Source organism: Leptidea sinapis, chromosome 14 (assembly GCF_905404315.1).
Source record: "Leptidea sinapis chromosome 14, ilLepSina1.1, whole genome shotgun sequence".
NCBI classification, from domain to species: domain Eukaryota; kingdom Metazoa; phylum Arthropoda; class Insecta; order Lepidoptera; family Pieridae; genus Leptidea; species Leptidea sinapis.
Genome location: NC_066278.1, coordinates 12,081,484 through 12,102,220, shown reverse-complemented (window position 1 = coordinate 12,102,220; position 20,737 = coordinate 12,081,484). Strand labels below are relative to the sequence as shown.

Sequence of the window (20,737 nt, the reverse complement as noted above, 5' to 3'; positions counted from 1 at the left end):
GCACTGTAATGTAATGCACAGGGCGTATCAATTACCGTCAGCTGAACGTCCTACTCGTCCCTTATTGTCACAAAAACTAACAAGCGATTATCGCTTTTGTCTGACGAGTCATATAAAATTTTAATATATTAAAAAACAAGCATAATACAACATTAAAATCTCTTAATTAGAGAAATAAAAAATAAAATTCAGTTATTAAAGTGTATAAAATTTAATTACTCAAAAGTAACTTAATATAAAATATAAATATCTTATAACTAAATAATAATTTGGACGAACGGATTCACAACATACAAATGTAATGTTGATAATAAGAACGAATCTACATAATACTATGTAGGTTATATTAATTATATTTACACATAACTTAGTCATACGACATCGCCAAAACTTCCAAAAGATTTCTTTTAAATATATTTACAATTCAAAAGCCAGCCAAATTCTATAACATATTTGTTATAATATAAATAACTAGCTGACCCGATAGAAGTTTATATGTTCATAATAATAAAAAAAACTCTTGCGGGAGGAATTTCGTAAAATCCGTTCTTAGCGGACCTCTACTCGGCGAAAGAAATTATTGTTACCAAATTTCAAGTCTCTACTATGGTTCCAGAGATATCGTGCATAGCCGCAAATCTCTAATATATATATAGATACCTGGACGACCGAGCCTTGCTCGGATTTTTAAGAAGGTACAAAACCTGAATAAAAAAACTAACAGGACAACTAGATTCGAACCGGGATCTTCTGCTTTCCGGATCACCCAATGATCATCCCATCTGAGCTATTATAGTCTTGTATATAGTGGCGAAATTTACTTTTGTATTCTAATGTTATTGTAGCTGTTTCTCATCAAAACACGGATATAAAACTATTTTTTTTAAAAGAATCCTAGCTAGATCGATTTCTATATATTCTTATATATATATAGTATACACTAAATTATATGAAAATCGTTGGAGCCGTTTCCGAGATTCAGACTATATATATACAAGAGTTTCTCGTTTAAAGATGAAAATTGGTGATGTATTTTTTGCGATCAGTCATTCAAAGAAGTTTCAAATTTTCCCTGAATCCAACCTATAGTCAAATTTGCTGATTGCAACATTTAAAAAAGATGCAGTTTTCTTGTCGTACGCGCCAACAAAGTTGGCAAAATAATGCAGTACACGTTTTATATAAAAATATAAAACTTGTCAAGACTTTCAAAATGATGATAGAAAGCTTTGATCTAGCCGTATCAACAAATACATACAAACTTGTAGAATACACTTATCCAAACGAGAGGTAAGAACAAATTGCAAAAAATTATACGCAAACAAAATATTTAAATATATTGCCATAACATGGTGTTAAACACTGATCAAAGAGTTTAAAGTTTGAATTATTCTACGTTGTTCAAGCCAGAGCAACAAATACCTACAATCCTGTAGAATATACTTATCCATTGGTATAAAGGAAAGATTAGACCAAATTGTAAAACTAGAATAATGATGATCAAAAATCGTTACGCAAACAAATTATTTAAAATCTACCGCCATAACACATTGTTGTGCGGTGATCATAAGAACTCATTTATATAACTCACTCTTAAATCTAATAAAATAGTTCAACAAATAATTTACTCTTACAATTTAAAATATAATCTAATATCACACTTTGTTTATATTATTTATAATATACTTTGTACATATGTTTACTTTGTATATATGATTTTCAATAAAATTTAGAAGAATTTTATGTTTGAGATTTCAAGTCGCTTCCTTTGCAGCATTTCTTTGATGTTTAGCTGAAACAAAAAGAAATTATTAGCCCATGATATTATTAATGTTATCTATTTACTTAACTTGGTTAAGATTTTTAATTGCATGTCGATGTTAAAGTCAAACTTCGAAGTCTGACTTTGTCTGTCGTTTCAGGGTTTGACCAGAATAGACTCACAAGAATCTTTGGTCAAAGTCCAAGCCAATGGCATCTTTCAGTTTTTATAATATAATTTCAGCTATCAAATGAGAACAAAAACGGACTTATAGATCAAGCTTACACTTAGATAAGTTTTACGTATGTAAAGTCTGAGTAAAGTTCTCTATACAAGACTCAAAGACGCTCTATTGATCTCAGCGATAGTCCTGGCTACTAATACACATAACAACTGAGTTATGGATCTCGGGTTCACATCCCGTAAGTGAAAAGTTTGCATGATGACTTGGATTGATTGTGGCATAAAGATTTTATATTTTTGATTAAGTACTTGTAACAAAAAATAATTGTATTAAAAATAACAAAGCCGGGTTGGCAATGCATATATACCTAATATATATACCTAAGTATATGCCCGTATTTAGGCTGAAATCATTTGTACACGTTAAACAGTTACTATTTAAAAGAAAATTATGACAAAGAAGTATACTGAACATTAAATACAATAGAAAAATAATTTATAATGTATAGGAGCGGGTACCCGAGATAGATTTGGGTACATTCTGCAAATTATTTCAATTTGCGTTTTTGATTAATTACAGAGCCTTATTATAGGCTACATTTAAGACATAAAAATAAACGCTGCTCTATTTTGTATTACATCTTATTAAAATACGTACTAGCTCGTACCCGAGCATTTGTTCGCGTGAAATTCGGCATCGGGTCCACCCCATTCAACTTCACTTTTAAGAAAATGAAAAATATCTATTTTAATGAAAAATCCTAAATTATACTCCCAATTATACTCTTCACATGTAAAAACTTGGTAAAAACCCGTACAGCAGTTCGGAGATGTGAGCTAACAATAACAAATAAACAAAATAAGTCCATATGGAAAACAGAATTGTTTTCCGTCAAAATCACTGACTTGCACTTTCTTGTTAATATCATTCAGTGTACAGTCACACCAGATGCCGTCGAAGTTCATGAAAGCTGAAGTAAATAAATCTTAGGCTCTGTAAGGCATTTTATACGCAGAACCAATTAGCATATTAATTATAACGCAGATATTCCCATGAAATAATATCCAGCAGTTATTACTTCATGACTGGCACGTGGTATTTTATAACTATATCTGATCTATTGCTATAAGCTATTTGCAAACGCATCCGACCAGCAAGATTATAACAATTTAACAATTTTATAATATTCGTGAAGGGAAGTTTGCTTTGCTGTTTCATTTACAAGGTATAATAAATTAGATTGTTAATACGTGCAAATTGTAAGGCTTGAAGAATATACATTCTACATTTTCAGTTTATGAGACTTAAATGAAAAAAAATCTTCGCGTTTTGAATTTAAAAATGACAAAAAGAGGCAAATTGATAATATTTTTTGCACTCCAGGCATTGAGGTGCGATTTGTAATACTGTCAGAATTTAATGGCAGGATGGCCTATGTATATTTCTAACCCTCGGGAATATTTTTTTGATGAAAGGTATCTATATCTTTTCTGTTCTCGTGACAATTACTTATATGCATTATTTCATGACTATCAATTGAGTAGTAACGTAAGACGTAATAGCGAAACAAAACTCAATTTTGCCCTTGTAAAATTAGCTATATTTATATGTTGGTTGATTTGGGGAGTGTTCCGAAGAGCTGTTTCACCTGAATGCTGCCGCCAATCTCCAACTTCACACAACACGCCACAAATTAGGATATCATCCTCAGCATCTGGATGTATGGCGGTTTCAAAGCTATGGAATGAGCTACCTTGTCCGGTGTTTCCGGGACGATACGAAATGGGTACTTTCCTTAAAGGCCGGCAACGCTCAAGGGTGTCGGTGATCACTTAACACCAGGTGACCTAGTACGCTCGTTTGTCTTCCTTTTCATATTTTTTTTAAATATTGTTAAATCCTCGAGAGTTATGGTGTGATCCATAATTATCACTATCTGACAAAATATACAAAATTAAAATATTTCAACTTACCAGTATGCAGAAAGAGATGGTTCTTCAGGTTCGTGTGTTTGGAGAATCCTCTGGAGCATATGTGACATTTGTAAGGCCAGGATCCACTGTGTACGTACATGTGAGACTTGAGGTCTCCAGGAGTTGGGAACGACTTGGAGCACAGACTGCATTTGTGAGGTTTCTCCTAGAAGAAATCATAAAATTTATACACTGTAATCTATTTATCAGTAAAATATTTCTCTAAATGTTTTGAATAAACACTATCAAATCAATATAACACATAAAATAGCACTAACTCTCACAAAATTTTAAGTAAGAGTAAATAAGGTACTTTAATTTCCTGTCATATAACATATTTAAACTACATTCGTACGAAACACTATGATAAAAAACAAATACTATTATAAAACATCTTAACAAACGAAGATACTTCAAACAACAGATATTATCGTGAAGCCATTCAACCGCACCACAGTAATGACCATAAAAAGAAAACAAAATCAATGTTGGAAGACAATAAAACGGCTAATAATCATCATCTCCAATATAATCAAAGTCATGACGATGCATGGCGAGCCGTGCAAATGAATTTATAATGAAAGCCTTGGCTCGCGTCGCTCATGCTCCGATTCTCAAGCATTCGACATTTTTTATTTGACACCAGCAAAAGTCGCATCGCATAAAATAATGTTTAATAATTTATTTTTTTTGCTTTTATCAAAAACACAAAGTTGTACTTATTAATATAATGAATGATATTAAATATTCCAAAGATGGCATGGACAGAACTTAATCGATAAATTCTACACAGAAAACACATAGATATTTAATAAAATGTTGCCTCACATTACAAGGTTCAAGGTATAGATCATTCTTAAGCTGTTGGCACTTGCAGAACTAGGAAATTTCTATTCGTACTATTCAATCAAATTAATTGTCACTAACTACTACTACTAATTCAAATAACAATGAATGGCAGTATATCTAGTTCATCTTATTATTGTATTATATTAAGAGTTGTAATATCTATGAATTACTTTCAGTCAAGAGTTTTTTAATTCATTTAGTATTAATGGAAATTCATTCGATTATGAGTATAGTGTTAGACATAATGTCTACCACACGCAAGTCGAGAACCTATATTATCGACTGACTTAACCTCTATTTTTTGTCTAGTAAGTATTTGAACTAGTTTGCGGTGCACAGATAATTTATACATACCAAAATCTGTTACAAGAGAGTGGCCAATAAAAGTCACGCAAAGAGTTTTGTCGGAATCGCATCATTACTGTTGAGATCAATTAATCTTATAACATATAATTTTAAATATCTTTGAAGTGATATTAACTTTTTTTTGTTATATTTCATTGCTATCAGTCTAGCCATCATATTATAATAATATACTCGTAATTATGTTGCTATAACATTCATAATATTATAATCAATTTTTAACCACAAATTAAATAAAATTTTATAAATTCTCACTATAATATAATATCTTTATAAAATCTATTAAGAGATCAAAATTTTGAAAAGAGTGAACGTATTCAGGTAAATCTTTTTATTTTAAAAATAACTCATATGATAAGTATTATTCTAAATAAATGCCTACAAGCTAAGGAGATTTTAATGATGCTAAAGCCTTTCCTAAAAACTGTTCCCAGGGTTACATTAAAGCGACCGTATTGCTTGATGTGTGTTAAGCTACCGTAAAAATTCATTCAAGAGCGACCGAGAAACAAAACGGTTGGGGACATTTACGGTAAGTATTTTAATGAAAGGTGACAAAACTGATGTTCCAAAATATCTACGCACTTAACTTCTATGACAGAAGCATGTTAATCTAAATTTAACATCACAAAAATTTCATGGTTCTGATTATCTTATTACTAACTTCATTTTTTCACCAACAACAAAAAATTATAATACAACGAAAGCTTAAAAATACAGGGGATACACAAGTTTTGGTCATGGATCGCTGTTGCCTGTGGTAGGTAATAAAATACCTGTATGGTGACAAGTAGTCACCAGGATTCCACTTTTACACAGTGACTAAAAAGATCTAAAAATCAAAGGAGGATTGAGGTAAATGTGTGTGTTGTTATGCATGAGAGAGAGAGAGAGAGTATGTGTGTGTGTGTGAGAGAGAGAGAGAAAGAGACAGGGTGTATGTATAATCATGCTTGCGATAGGGTGTTCTCGGTTCGTAGGTGTGCTAACCATCTAAGACCATCAGAAGTCCCTCTGTGTGACAGTAGTCTTGCAAAAAGAGCCATTCATATTTAGTTGTTTGACATTTGTACATGTGTAGACCATACAGACATAAGACCTTATGGAGCTTATAAATGATGTAAATACATTTTCTACGGTAGATAATATTATTCAAGTTTTTGACAGTTATTACTGTCTTTTGCCAAAAAGATCCGCTCTATGAAGGTACGTTGTGTCTTTTCCGTCACGCATTTGATATTGTCAGGAGTTTGAGAATCGAATCAAAATTATTCGTTTCCTTTTTAGTATCCTTATGCTTATGATTTTATTATCGAATTTGGAAAAATTGTGACTTTAATAAATATAATGATAAAAATGTGATAATTTTTATAATAATTGACGATGTTTAAAACGTAACTAAATAAATTTTATAAAATTGATGGTTTTAAATTTTTTTATTTACAGATAGATATTATACAATCAATTAATATTGGTAAATTGGTTAAATAATATCTTATAAAAAAATCTTAAAATGTTTCGTAAATAACCAAATATAATATTTGAGAGCTAAGAAATTTTCACTCCTGTCATTGCTTATTACATTTCAAATGTAAAAAATACCGGATGTAATAAAACCAGCCTGGGTTATTTATTAAGTCCTTGCTAATGTATTAACAAAAAAAGGCAATTAACAGACACATCCCAATCATAACAACACCTTCACTCCTATGAACACACAATTAACTTTATAATCAAGTTACGTATATCATTTTTTGGTGCTCCACCTATTCAATTTTCGCTTACCCGCCCAGAATAGCCGTCTTACGTTATATTGCCTGTTGTTGTACTTATAGTGCAGATTTTAAGGAACAGTATTTGGACATTCTTTATTTGGTTGGATTATAATATACAAATTAATATATCAATAAGATTTCGTCACTGACCTGATGCCATATAAATCAATGCACCCCTTAGTTGTTTCATATTATTTATTTCAATCAATCAATCAATCAATCAATCAATGAAAAATATTTTATTTCGTAGGTAAATTGCATTACACTTGAAATATTTTGTCATTTTTTCTTAAAGCTCGTTCGGAAGGCAGATTTCCTGAGAGAAGAACGAGCAAGAAACTTAAAAAAATTGAGATTACTGTCAGTGATGATGGGATAAAATCTATCGTGGCATCTTTAGCTTAAAGGAATAGAAAGAAAAAGATTTCAGAGATTTGTACTACCATTCGGACAATATGGAACGATATTTGTGATAGCTCACAGAAACTTCCAATCCCTTTATATTTTTTGTAATTCATGTAATGTAGAACAAAATGAGGCAAAGGCTTAGCATGTAGCTTTACTATGGGTGCCAGATATTAAAAAGTATTTTCCTTTATTTCTAATAACATACAGCAAACAACAATGTACAAATCACAGATTAAAATATTAAGGATTCACTAAGTGATCTCTTAAAATGTATTCTTCTCAGGTCTGAGGTACCTATAATATTTTTGAATGGATAGAAGATTGAAACTTTCGATGGTAATACAAAAATCCATTACAGACGCTGTTTTCTCAATGGAAAGAAAATTAAAATGGATATTGTATTTTATCCTTAATAGATAGACATATGCCACCCCTGACCTTCCACTATACTGTTTTACCACCACATTATTTTGTTATATCTCAAACGGTTTAGACAGCGTTTTCGTTGAAAGTTCCCAGGCGGCTTTATTATTCTTCTCCGACACCTCCAACAAATACCGTTCATATATATAAAAAAATAACCAAAAACTTAACAAATTATAAACTAAACATTCCTCGAGAACCACGCTATCCGCTGGTGAAACCAGCATGAAAAGTAGTACTGTACTTTTTGAGTTTATCGCGAACAGACAGACAGACTCGGCGGAAGACTTTGGTTTATAATATGTAGTGATTGACATAAAACGCGCCAGTTTATCTTAAGCAAGTTCTTTCAGTTTTATTTTCTTAGATTTGTTCTAGCTGCATCTCTATCATAGATTTCAAAGGGCTATTTAAATTATTCCTTACATCATTAATATAAAGTTTAATAAAGATGAAGCTCTCATAATATCCCTTATCATAGTCAACCTTTCTCATTATAATCATCACGCCATAACATATACGTGACTTCAATTAATATTCGTTGTCGTTCATTCGGCTGACACTTTATTGATTTATCGAATAACCTGATAATGCAACGGTAATTAATTACCACTGACTGTAACTTATTCCTCACAATGTTTGACAAGTTAATTATTAGAGTAGCTTGCTGGTGTTAAAAAACCATTTCAATTACGCCTCTTGTAATATCAAATTAAATTAAATCATCTTTATTTGCAGGTTAAGGTACCAGGTAGTGTTGTCGGCTAATCTATAAGGCATGCAAACTTATATAAAAATCAAATCAAAATCACTTTATTCATGAAATGAGTCAAATGCTTTCTTTTCTTTTAAATTACCACCACTTCGGAACATAAGCTTATAAAACTGGAATACAAAACTTAGTCTTGTTTTTAAACTCTGTTAATCTCAATTGTTTGATATTATTCAGGATTCGCTATACTAAAATAGATAAATGTACATCTCAAACAAAATTTAAGCTTACGTTAGTCATACCATTATTATATCGGCTTAATAAATATCAATATAATTAAAAAAGGACTCAAAATCTATCAAAAGATATGCCACGCTCTGGATCCAATTAAAATGCAGCATCTAATTAGCATTTGATTTCCATACCGTATCGCTGAGCCATACGTCTCTGTTAGGAGATACGGTGGGGAAACGTGATCGAAGAACTGATGTATTTTGTATACCGAGTTATATAACGCTTGTTAGGGACTTCATTTCGTTATTCAAATAAGGACAATATTGATGTACAGAATGCCAAGACATAGCCGCATAAAATGTTGCGAAACATTTTTTGTTAGATAAATTAACAGTTTTCATCGATACAAAATACATAGCTCAATGGTCGTTAAGTTTAGATACGATAGAACAAATTAAACTAACTACCTAAAATTAGGAAGAAAGGGGAAGCTTTAAAATGGGAGTTTAATATAAACATTTTTCTATTTATATTCGACCGCACAATAACGCTCGTCTGCATTAACCATATCGCAACAAAACTTGGTAAGTGTCAGGAAGCTACATCAGTTCGTAAAGCTTTAAAAAGAAGAATTGAATAGAAAGTCCGAGCCCATATTTTAAATTAAGTAGTAACAAAATTACTAAGCATTCTATTTAAGGTGGCCTGCGCAGAACCAGTCAAGAACCATGCATAATTATCTTATATATAATCTGCAATACTATATAGTAAGCCTTATTTGTCAAAGAAGTTTTGATATATTTCTTAAATCAGTGCTCTGAGAGTCATAGTATATTGACTGGTACTTGATATTGTAAAATTGAATACCAAGGCTTAAAATAAAGCTCATTACCCTAGCTAACCTGCACAGCCATACAAATTATTCTTACGTCTTGAATTAATTGAATTCAATTTTTCTTGAATTTATTAATGTTTTTGTTATATAAATTATAATATTCATGTGTATGTATTTAAAGTGAAAGGTTAAGATGCTTATGAAGTTCAATGTTTCCCGAAGTGAGTCTCTTGGTGGTATATTATAAATTGCACTCATATCCCTGATTTGGAGTGCTTTTGTGCCTGTTTGATATTCGCGATTTTGGCACTGTTGGCCATGTAGCGAGAGTCTGCGGTACTTAAACTAGAGATGACAACCTCAGCAGACAGCGATAGATGGTGGAACACTATTTACTAAAAAAAAAGTGTACTTTATTACGTTGATTCTTGAAGTACAAATAACATGTAAAACGAACGAAAGTAATTCAAAATGCAAAAATACTTCAGAGTATTGTAAGTTGCTTCGCAGCCAAGTGTATTATACGACAAAATTAGTTCTCTGGACGCTCGTGAGCGGCGCTTCAAATAGGCACAAAAAATTTGGTGTCAAACATATGGAACAGCCTGTCCAGTGGTATTTATACAGGTCAGTGGTTCGCAAAATAGACCAAACGAACTGTATTCATATCTGTCAACTGTCACGGACAAATCCTGCAGTCATGAGTTGCAGGCGGCCAAATGGTGCATTCTTCTACCAATAGTCATGCTAACATAATACACGTTCATCTTTGATTTATTGCTCTATCATCAACAACGAACAAATAGACCTACAATCTTCTCAGTTATGTAACCAATACATCAAAAGTAAACATAATGATGGATCCAATAAAAGTGTATCTAAATACACCGCACAATAAAACTTTTAAAAGATTTATAACAGAACAAGTTATACCGCTCGTTAAATTTGTTTAATCCACATAATAAAGTGGGCCTTATTAAGCCTTCCAATTGATAAAGAAGCCCGTGTTTATAAAACAACCAATTTAATGTTATAAAACTGAGAAATGCATCGATTAAAACGAATTATCCATAAATTCATTGCTGACTGATTCAAGCACAGTCTATACCAAATGATCTTGTTAAGCTCAATGCTTACTTTAAGTAATATATTCAATATGGCATTATATTATCAACACTTAAACTATTTACTATAGTAGGTATATTATAAACACAGTATAGCATAAGAGCTGCTTATTTATTTTATACTAGCTGCGCTTTGCAACTTCGTTCACGTAAATTATAGTGCATTTGTATGAATGGTCCAGGCTACGCTGTAGGCATTCGTGGATTTCGTGAATTTCGTGGTTCAATCTCTAGATTGGTTTTTACAAAAAAAGAACAGATAGATGATTTTTTTTTTTTCAAATTTGTATATTTGTGTTCAACTGGTTATCTAATCTAACAGCGATACAGTTCCATTAAATATTATAGAACAATAGTTAATAGCTAATAATATGGCCAAAATTGGATTACACAATTAAAATTTACAAAAGAAGGTCAAACTGTTCCTGTGATATGTTGTACTGTGTTGTTTAAAAAAACATCCAATCCAAGAGCCGTCGATTCTGATTTTAATATAGAATAGATTTTTCATATTAAATACTGAAATTAAACTATATATTCCCAAAGTTCTTTCAAACGAATTAATAATTATAAGATTATCAGATCTAATGTTCTGTTGTTAAAGCTAATAGTGAAATTTAATTTGAATAGAAAATATTTTCGCTTATTTTCATTTTCCTATTTTCCATATATATAAAGATAAAGTCTAGCACGATAATGTCTATATTATAAATTCAAATTTTATTATTAAAGCTTCATAAATTTTTATATTATTCAGAGTTTAATAAAATAAGATCTGTTTAATGATAACCATCTCTTAAACTACTTATATAATTCGATCAACAGAGTCCAGTCAAGTATAAAATAGATAGCAATAAAAAAATAAGTTAATGTTGCAAGTACATATAATGCAATAAATTTGTCTAACTTCCCGTCGTAGATTTGTTGATTGTATCGGAAATCGTTTTATGAATGACAACGATCTCATTAATATATCCGTCATATAACATTTATCTCGAATCCAATCCGAGAATTAGTTCACTATTTGGATTATAGATAATGTTATGGTTTTCGTCAAGTCTAAGAGGTAAAATTAGTTAGGGCCTTCTTCAAATTTAAGAATTCTAAATCAGTTCTATATTTTTGTCGCGCTGACGCGGGCGAGACGTAGTGCGATAAGGACATCTACAATTAAAAATCTTGAGGCATTTTTTATTTTTATGAAAATTAGGGACGAAACGAGTTGGAGTTAGGAGTATAATAAAACTATCAAATTTATTCCTTCAAAAAGTATTTTTATAAATTGCTTATAAAAAAGATATAAGACAAGTGAATTTTCATATAAAAAGCAGAATCAGACCTGGAACTTTCCATCGATAAAACATTGCACATTTGCACTATTTGTATTTCGATTGATTTTAAATAATGAGCAGCCATTGACAGACTAACGAGAGCCAAATCTGATACCTACTTGGAAAATTATTGTCGATTGATTTTCTCTAACGATAAATTGATCCCGTTATTCCGGCGCTGAATATGGTTATGTATACAACACAAGTAGATCAACCAATTGAAATCAACGTAGGTTTTCGTTACTTTTATATAAATTTATTTTTAGTACACAATAGATATTTTTATGCTCAAATAAATAGCATATTTATTCAATGATATTCGCAATCCAAATTAACATGCCTTAAAATTTTATTTCAGAATATTAACTTTTTGAGTGTAAAGAAATAATGAGTCGAAAAAAATAAATAGATTTTTTGACTGATTAATGGTTTTGGCACGCATAGGGCAAAAACTTAGATAATTTATACGTCTAGATAGAGTCTCTTGCTGTTAGACAACCGATAAAAACAGGCCAGGAATATTAGTTTAGTGTGCGTGACAAGCTACGTCTTACACTCGCGATTTGCATGACACTTTGTTTTAGTGTGCGTGAATTGCTTAAAATAGAGGTTAGCTCTAAACTCAATTTTTTTCGACGTTTTCACAGCTGTCATAGTCAATCTATAGTTTTTTTTTCTTTTTAAATAATCCGCAATAAGTAATGTAGAAATTATGAAATAATTACAAAATTTTAATTTCTTTTAACATTCTTTTGAGTAATCATATCTCCATTATCAGACATTAACTTAATTCTAACTGTATTTATCCTTCCATATACAGGATGTATCGTTTAGTGTGTCCAGGCAATTTTGCCGTAACTATTACAGATATCAAAAAGCTTTTAACTGATATTGAAAGAACGTTACCTGATCAATAAAATGACATGAATAACATTTTAAACATCAAACTATAAGTATCCAAAATTTTGATAGTAAACACTCCTACATACATTTAGTATGAGATTAATAGAATGGTTTTAGTTTCCTTATTTTGAAAGCTTGTTTAAGTTTAGTACTTATATTAACTGAGATCGAATCAGAAATGAGGAGATCCGTAGGAGAACCGAAGTCATCGACGTAGACCAAATGATTGCGAAATGAAAAACTGAAGTGGCAGATCACATAGTTCAACGGACAGTTGGCCGTTGGGGCAGTAAAGTCCTCGAATGGCGACCACGTACCGGAAGACGCAGTATTGGTAGGCAAGACGGGCCGACGCTCTGGTCAAGATCACCGGAATAAGTTGGATGAGGGCAGCGCAGGACCGATCGTCGTGGAGATCTTTGAGAGAGGCCTTTGTCCAGTGGCCGTCTTCCGGCTGATGATTATGATGAAGACTGATATTAAAGTTATAACTAACTAACTATTTATTAATCTCACAAAGTAATACAACTGTCATCATCAGAATTTTAATTGAATAATATTTATTTCTTAGTATGTAATGTAATTAGTTATAATCTCTTATTAAATATTTGGGAGTGACATACAAAATTACATAACAAAATTTTGGATACTATATTATTAATACATTTGATTTATAAAAAGCTATTGACTGTCATTTTATTGCTTGGGTAGCGTACTTTTAATATCATTCTAAAGTTGTTTTATTTATTTTATTTGCTAATTTATTCAATCCATCAGTGATAATTACATTAATTCAAGCTTGTTGCTTTTATACAATATATAATCTAAAGATGCATTTTTAAGACAGATACAGCACGCAATTATTAAGAAGCATACAAATATTTATATGGTAAAATCAAATGAAGTACTTATACATACATTTAAAAAACTTATTATTTATTACCGAAAAATAATCACAATGTAATAGTCATACTAAGTATATATATATATATATATATATATATATATACTTTAATCATTTAATAAAATTTTACTACGGAATGTTTTGATTGAGTCCCCATAAGGGTCCAAATGTTTGCAACTATCGTTTAGTATTAATTTTGGAATAATTAATAATGGAATAATCGCTTGGTCACTCTTAACGAATACATCCTGTATAGGTATTCAGCAATGAAAGGTATTTGTTAATAAATCAGGAGTGACTCAACTATTATGCGGCGCGCGTTCACGGCATCCCGGCTATTGTGGCTAGGTTTATTATTCGACCTCTCAATGGATAACTAGCCGGTACGGTCCACGGCTGACAGTTGAAAGATCCTTTCTGTTTGACAGTTGATGAAGCAGTAACATACGGACTTGCATTGAACGTAGATTATTTATAGCATCGGTAGCCAAATATATTTCTAGCATGAATAGGACGCTGTTAATCTTCCTCATGTATCTACTGCATTCGTTACTCCTTTGAGGTTTTTTTTATGATTATTCACTTCTTTTTCTTTTTGTTTTACTTACACAATGCATCAGTTTACATACATAGTGTAAAATATAATATAAAATGCTGAAACTGTAAATATTATATAGATTAAAAAGAGTGTTTCTTGCCATTTCTTTTCATCAAAGCTATTTTTATCCGATGTGGTGGTAAAATATTTAACATTCCTGTCGTTTTGACCTAATTTGATAAATGATTTTTCTTTCTTTCTCTCTTGATATTTTAGATTTCTCTTCTTGTAGTTAGACATAGTTTACGTTTTAAATTTTTACATAGAAAGATACGTCAGAAGAATATGCTATAAGAAGACTACAGCAATTGCCTACTCCAATGTCATGGGGCTGCTGAAAACCAGCGATGTGTTGGTGTTTTCTGTATTTGCACAATTATAGAGCCAGCTCCATTTAGAAAGGAATCACACGCCGTATAGTTCTTTTAAATTTTTATCAATGTTGTTTTTGCCTTTTTTATTGTATTTAGTTTAACAGACTTTTTATTCATATTGTTAGTGTAAGGCTGTGTGCATTTTTCATGCAAATAAAGTTATTTCTATTCTTTTCTGTTCTAAAATACCTAACAACTATCTTCTGCACTTCGTCAGCTCCATTTAGATATCACACGCCATACAGTTCTTTTGAATTTTTAAAAATGTGTCTATTTATTCTATTAAATATTTAAGATTGTTTATTAGTATTGTAAATATAAGGCCGTGTGTATTTTACTAAGTTCAAAGAAGACCTAACAACTGTCTTATTCTCTAACACAAATATGTACTGAGTCAGCTCCATTTAGAAAGGAATCGATCGCCACACAGAACTTTAAAATTTTTAAAAATGTTGTTTTTTTGTCTTTTTTATTCTGTTTAGTAAAAAATATTATTTTATTAATATTGTAAATGTTAGCTTTGTGCGTTATTCTTGCTAATAAAGTTATTTCTATTTTTTTCTATTTTAAGAAGACCTTTACATCTTTTAATTAAACCCTAGGCTAACACAAATATGTAGTGAGTCAGTTCCATATAGTTGTTTTAAATTTTTAATATTAGTCTATTCTAGTCTATGACTTCACCTTAATGAGTGTTACGAGTACCTATCCGAGCATATATATATGCATTTTGTAAAAATACTTATTTTGCTTATAAAGTACACATAAATTCAAATTCAATTCAAAATAGGATATAATATCACTTATTGAAAGTCAAAAACTACCACCAATTCCAAAAGAATGCCACAGACCTGAGAAGAACGAGCGCAACAAACTCAGTGGGCTTTTTTTTCATTAAAGTACAAGACAACAAAGTAGGTTAAAAAGTAATATCGTACAATTAGACTTATTATTTAATAGCCTGAGGGCGGTCGCTCCATTCCCAATCTGTGTTATAATTAAGAAAGTCATCCGTATTTATATACCCTTAGTAGTTATTGTGTTATATACTTATCATGGTCCACACCACAGTCGAGTAATATGAGGTATATTATATTTGATATAATATCAAAAGCCTGACCATCTCATAATGGTTCACACACGAGCGTGTGAAGATACGGTTCGGTGGTCGGGACGTCTTCGGTATCGTCTTGTACGATACGGTTCTTTGCTTTCATGGGAATATGATTTTTGGCCACTATGTAATATCCTATTCATTAACTTCAGTCAAGTATTTACTTCATTTATACAAATTATTTTATTATTAACAGATTAAGCTACTTCTTACATTTTAAGCTCGAATTTTCCATCTAAGAGATTAATTCAATTTGAGTAACTAAGTATGTATTTCGTAAGTTATAGATTTTTAATCTAATTTACAAAATCATATATGTACAGACATTTAAAATTATCTGATAAATTGATTTTTCAAAGTCTGAAACCACAATAATTGCAAATAATATTGAGAAAATGAGATTATTTCTCTGTCACGGTTTAATTTATTTTCTTCTCTCTCTGGGCGCTATTTGTTAGTAGTAATCTCAATCCTGAATTGACCAACCAAGATTAATATTTATATCGTTTTCCTATTTTTGGAATTTTAACAACCGATCTATGTTCCTTTTGGTAATCTTTGTTTTTTCAATCCATTTCTGTTAGTCGTATTAGTGTGTTATAAAAAATACCTACTTTAACAGCTACAGTAGAACACTGATTTTGATGAAACTAGTATTGGCATAGTCTGAAGTAGGGTAGGGGAAAAATCCGAATCTTTTAGTTTCATAGGGTGCGCCATGCACCCGATTTGCACGAAGTCGAAAATGCGGGCGAAAGGTAGTAAAAAAAATATAATAAATATTGCTCCAATACTTTGTGAGTTATAATAGATTTATTATAAAGAACTTGTTATCTTCGAGTATTTACTGAAGATAATTTGGAAATATAAAACAATTTTGATTAGGAAACAACAAGAAAAGAGCATAAAATGCAAATGGGGCTACAAACAATGGTGACATTTATCTTACTGCAGTAGATTTAGGAATGAACCCAATCATCCAGTAATTATGTAAAGGATTCAATTGTTGACTCTATTGTTCCCGTCGTCACACTGCCTGCTCCCGGGAATTCCCACGTTGACCTGACCTAGTAATTTATTTGCCCTCCTCATAAGTGACCGCAGGTGCTCCCTAAGAAACTAGGGTTGTCAATGATTTCTTGAACCAACATTGTGACCAAATTCACAGTCAACGACCAAGTTTTGTAAAAAAAAATCGAAATGCAAGAAAAAGGTGTTGAATAGCAATTTCTTTTTTCGATTTCATCTGATTGAATTTTTTGACATCTATTACTAGTTAATTATAAATTATACTTCTTACCACTGTATCAAAATCAATGTTATCACAAGAAAATGTAGGTTACATTAAATCTTTTGTTAGATAACATTTTAAAACTGCACTTTATTTAAGATCTGAATGACATCGCACTTCAGTTGTCCCCTTTAATTTAAGATTAAATGTCTCAATATGTCCCTAAATTACATTTGCATCCTTCAAACCGGAACTGTACAAACGCAAAGCTATGTATCGGCAGCATTTTGGTATAGAACGAACTCTTCAACAGAGTCCTGCTGTTGCTTCAGAAATATAACTAGATTCTTACTAGTAAATTGAGTATATAATTTATTATTCAGCCTTATAAATTTATAAGTTATGAGTTATCTTAAGTGTTGATTCCACTTCGATTTGTTAGTCTACTTGCAGAAGTCACCAATTCAACAAGCGGGAGAGAGGCGAACTCTCTTTCTAGAGTTTGGTGAATCAACAGCTCCTGTTGATGCCTAGTTTAGAGGAAAAGCACTTTTTAGAAGCTTAGAATTGGTTCATGCAGAGTTTTACGTTACTAACTAAACCAGTCTTTCGGTCACAGTTTTAGATTTTTCAGCGGAGGACGCGTAATATCAAACTCTAGGCCGTGGAATGAACTTCCGCAGAACAACGCCTAATAAATTTTCCTAATTTAACGTAAGGGGCATCCCTTAGACCAGGGAAGCATGACGGTTGTGTGATTTTCTTAAGTCGTGGACACGTGAGGTCATAGTTAAGTAAAAAGTTAAGGGGCGTTATGGGAAGTGAACACGGTAACACCACACTGTGCAATGTCTTACACTGTGCGTATAGCACTTCGAATATTCAGTCTTTATGATATAGTTAATGAGCTCATCTTATGATTATATTTTTGAAACAAAGAGTGTGGGAAACTCCTTATTAGTCAACAAGAACATTAATTGCATATTATATTCAGAGTTCCTTTTTGCAGACTTCTCAGAAAAAAACTTAATGATAAGGGTCGGGGATGTACATTTAATATTTGTTCAAACCGAAAAGTCTTTCTGAATAATACCTAAAGGACTTAAATTTAAATTACTTTTATTTGTTGTTATAAAATTCACATTTACCATACTCAAAGATTGAAGGTTAAAAAAGATTGAATAAATAAATAACGTTGGTAATTGAAATTAAGTTTTTGTTTCTTATAATTATAAAGCATCTGTAAGAAAACTTAACAAGAGTTTATTATCACTTAATTGATTGAAATTGAAAGAAAACATAGCGCTCACTTTGACGCCTTTGCAGTTCTTGTTATCAGAGCTACAAAAATGGTTATTTCATTGAAATGCAAAACATATGAAGAACGTCTTTCTGAACTCAATTACATTAAAACAACATAAACAAAGTGGACATCTAATAGAGACGTGCAAAGTGTCAACTGGTCCCTACAATGTGAGACATATCAATAACATCTACAGCATAACTATATATATATAATCGCTTTATAATCACTTTATTTATTTATGGTGTGTGTGGATGATGCAGCTACTGTACTCAATAACTTTTTTTTTTGTATTAATTTACATTTACTTTTTTGATTTACTCGTGTAAGGCATTGACTATTTGACGTTTGAGTATGTTTGTTGCATCACTGTACATAATATTATATTGTAATTGAAATGATTTGTAAAACGATGAAAATGTAAATCATGATTTAAAAGAGTGGCAATGCTTTACGAAGTAGCAGTAGATTCAATAAGATTTTTTTTTTTTCATTTCTTTCATTCAGTCATTTCAGTCATTTCTCTGACCTACATGAATAAAGTGATTTTGATTTTATTTGATTTACCCAATTAAGAGGACAAACATTAAAACTAGACACATCTTAGTTTGCTAGCAACCCTAGAAAAAACTTCCTTAGAAATTGGCTGGTGAACATGTGGAACAGTATACCAGAATCTGTGATTAGTGCAAAATCACTAAAATGCTTTAAGAATAGAATTGATGAACATTTAAAAAACTACCTAAATTGTGAACATAAGTGCAGTGATTGCATCAGATGAATGATCTGCTAGTGCAATATAATAATTTTTATAATATTATTAGTACCATTTTCAAGGGCATAAGTTTATTTGTTTAGTGTATCTAATATAACCTTTAATTGATAGATCGTAGCGAAGCGAAAGAAGCAAAGGTTCATGTCTGGTTGTTTAACTTACTTTACATTTACCTAATCACGGAAATTTATAACTGGACAATTATTTTGCAACATCTAATAAAAACCAATTATCCTCGTTGAAACAATAGATGCTAATAGCATTTTTTCTAATGATATTCACATAGCTCTATCATATCCTTTATATTTATGGTTAATTACTTTTTTTTTATTGTATTGTTAAGATCCGCATATCTTATATTAGTGATGTATTATTGAAGCTAGGAATTGAAGCGTTGTTGGTTAAGTATTGTATTGTTTGCTGTAGATGTAATTACAAACACGCAATGCCATTCTGTTGTGTAACATTGGTAATATAGATTCATTGGGTTTGGTTACAATGATCGTGGCTAAGTACAAAAAGTAATATATTTCTATTATTTCGCTAAATTGTAAAAGTCTTTACACTGAAACCAAAATACAGATAGATTTAATAGAATCATAATGGTATCAGCAGATTTGGAAAAACAACCATCAAAATATAACGATGCTAAACAATGCTAATTGAATGAATGAATAATATATGAAGAGTAAAATTATTAACTTAAACAACAGAATTAAAAAGAGATAAAGAAAGAGTTAGTTTTTGCCAAATTACCTAAAGCTTATGTGGAAAAAACTAAATAGTACTTTCAATAAATACCCTTTGTAATAATGGAGTTGCCAGCTTTACGAAAGATGTCGAATCTTCAGACCCTTATAGGATAGCTTTGTTGTCCGTCTGTCTTTGAGGTATTAAGTTGAAATTAAAACGATATACTCTGGTCTTTTGAAGCTGTGAAAATACAAAACTTCAAAATTGATGACAAAAACATACGGTCGTTTATGCTGCAACGAACGTATATTTCGACGCTCTCAAGGGAATCAAAATATGTTGTATTTTGCGTTTACCTAAAACTAAGAAAGTTGGCAAGTAATACCGTCTACTGCAAATATAGCAAAAAAAATCTGAATACTACATATTTATAATTAAATCATAAAAAAAAAGTGTACGGAGCCCTCGGTGAGCGATTCAACTCGCACTTGTCCGGTTTTAAAAAAAAGTAAACACTACTGTGAAATAAACTTCTAATCATACAATAGTAAGCTATTTAAAAATAACATAATAGTTACCTTTATATGTGTCATTCTATGGTAGTATAGATTGGAGCTCGCAGTAAATCGCTTGCCGCAGTGTTGACATTGATGTGGTTTCTCTCCTGAGTGTATTCTTCTATGAGTGTTCAGACTACTTGACGTGCTAAACCCTTTATTGCAGACCATGCAAACGTGTGGTTTTTCACCTGCGATCGAATTTCAACTCTATTAATTCACGTTAAGATATTACAATAGTTTGCTCTATTTCCAATAATTAATATCATGTGAGAATATAATATGGAAAGTTGTCAAATTTCAATTCCGTTA

General features: G+C 31.1%; 1 protein-coding gene across 1 annotated transcript in view; it reads right to left on the bottom strand.

Annotated features, from left to right (window-relative positions):
• Positions 1-277: 277 nt before the first annotated feature.
• The window catches only part of LOC126968015 (zinc finger protein 177-like), a 70,159-nt gene continuing 49,699 nt past the window's right edge, over positions 278-20,737 (bottom strand). Inside the window, exons 5-7 of the mRNA XM_050812796.1 lie at positions 20,447-20,616; positions 3,920-4,085; positions 278-1,792 (exon numbers count right to left, since the gene is read on the bottom strand). Of these exons, the coding sequence (XP_050668753.1) occupies positions 1,755-1,792; positions 3,920-4,085; positions 20,447-20,616 (374 nt within the window). The 3' untranslated portion in view covers positions 278-1,754. The remainder of the gene's footprint in view (positions 1,793-3,919; positions 4,086-20,446; positions 20,617-20,737) is intronic.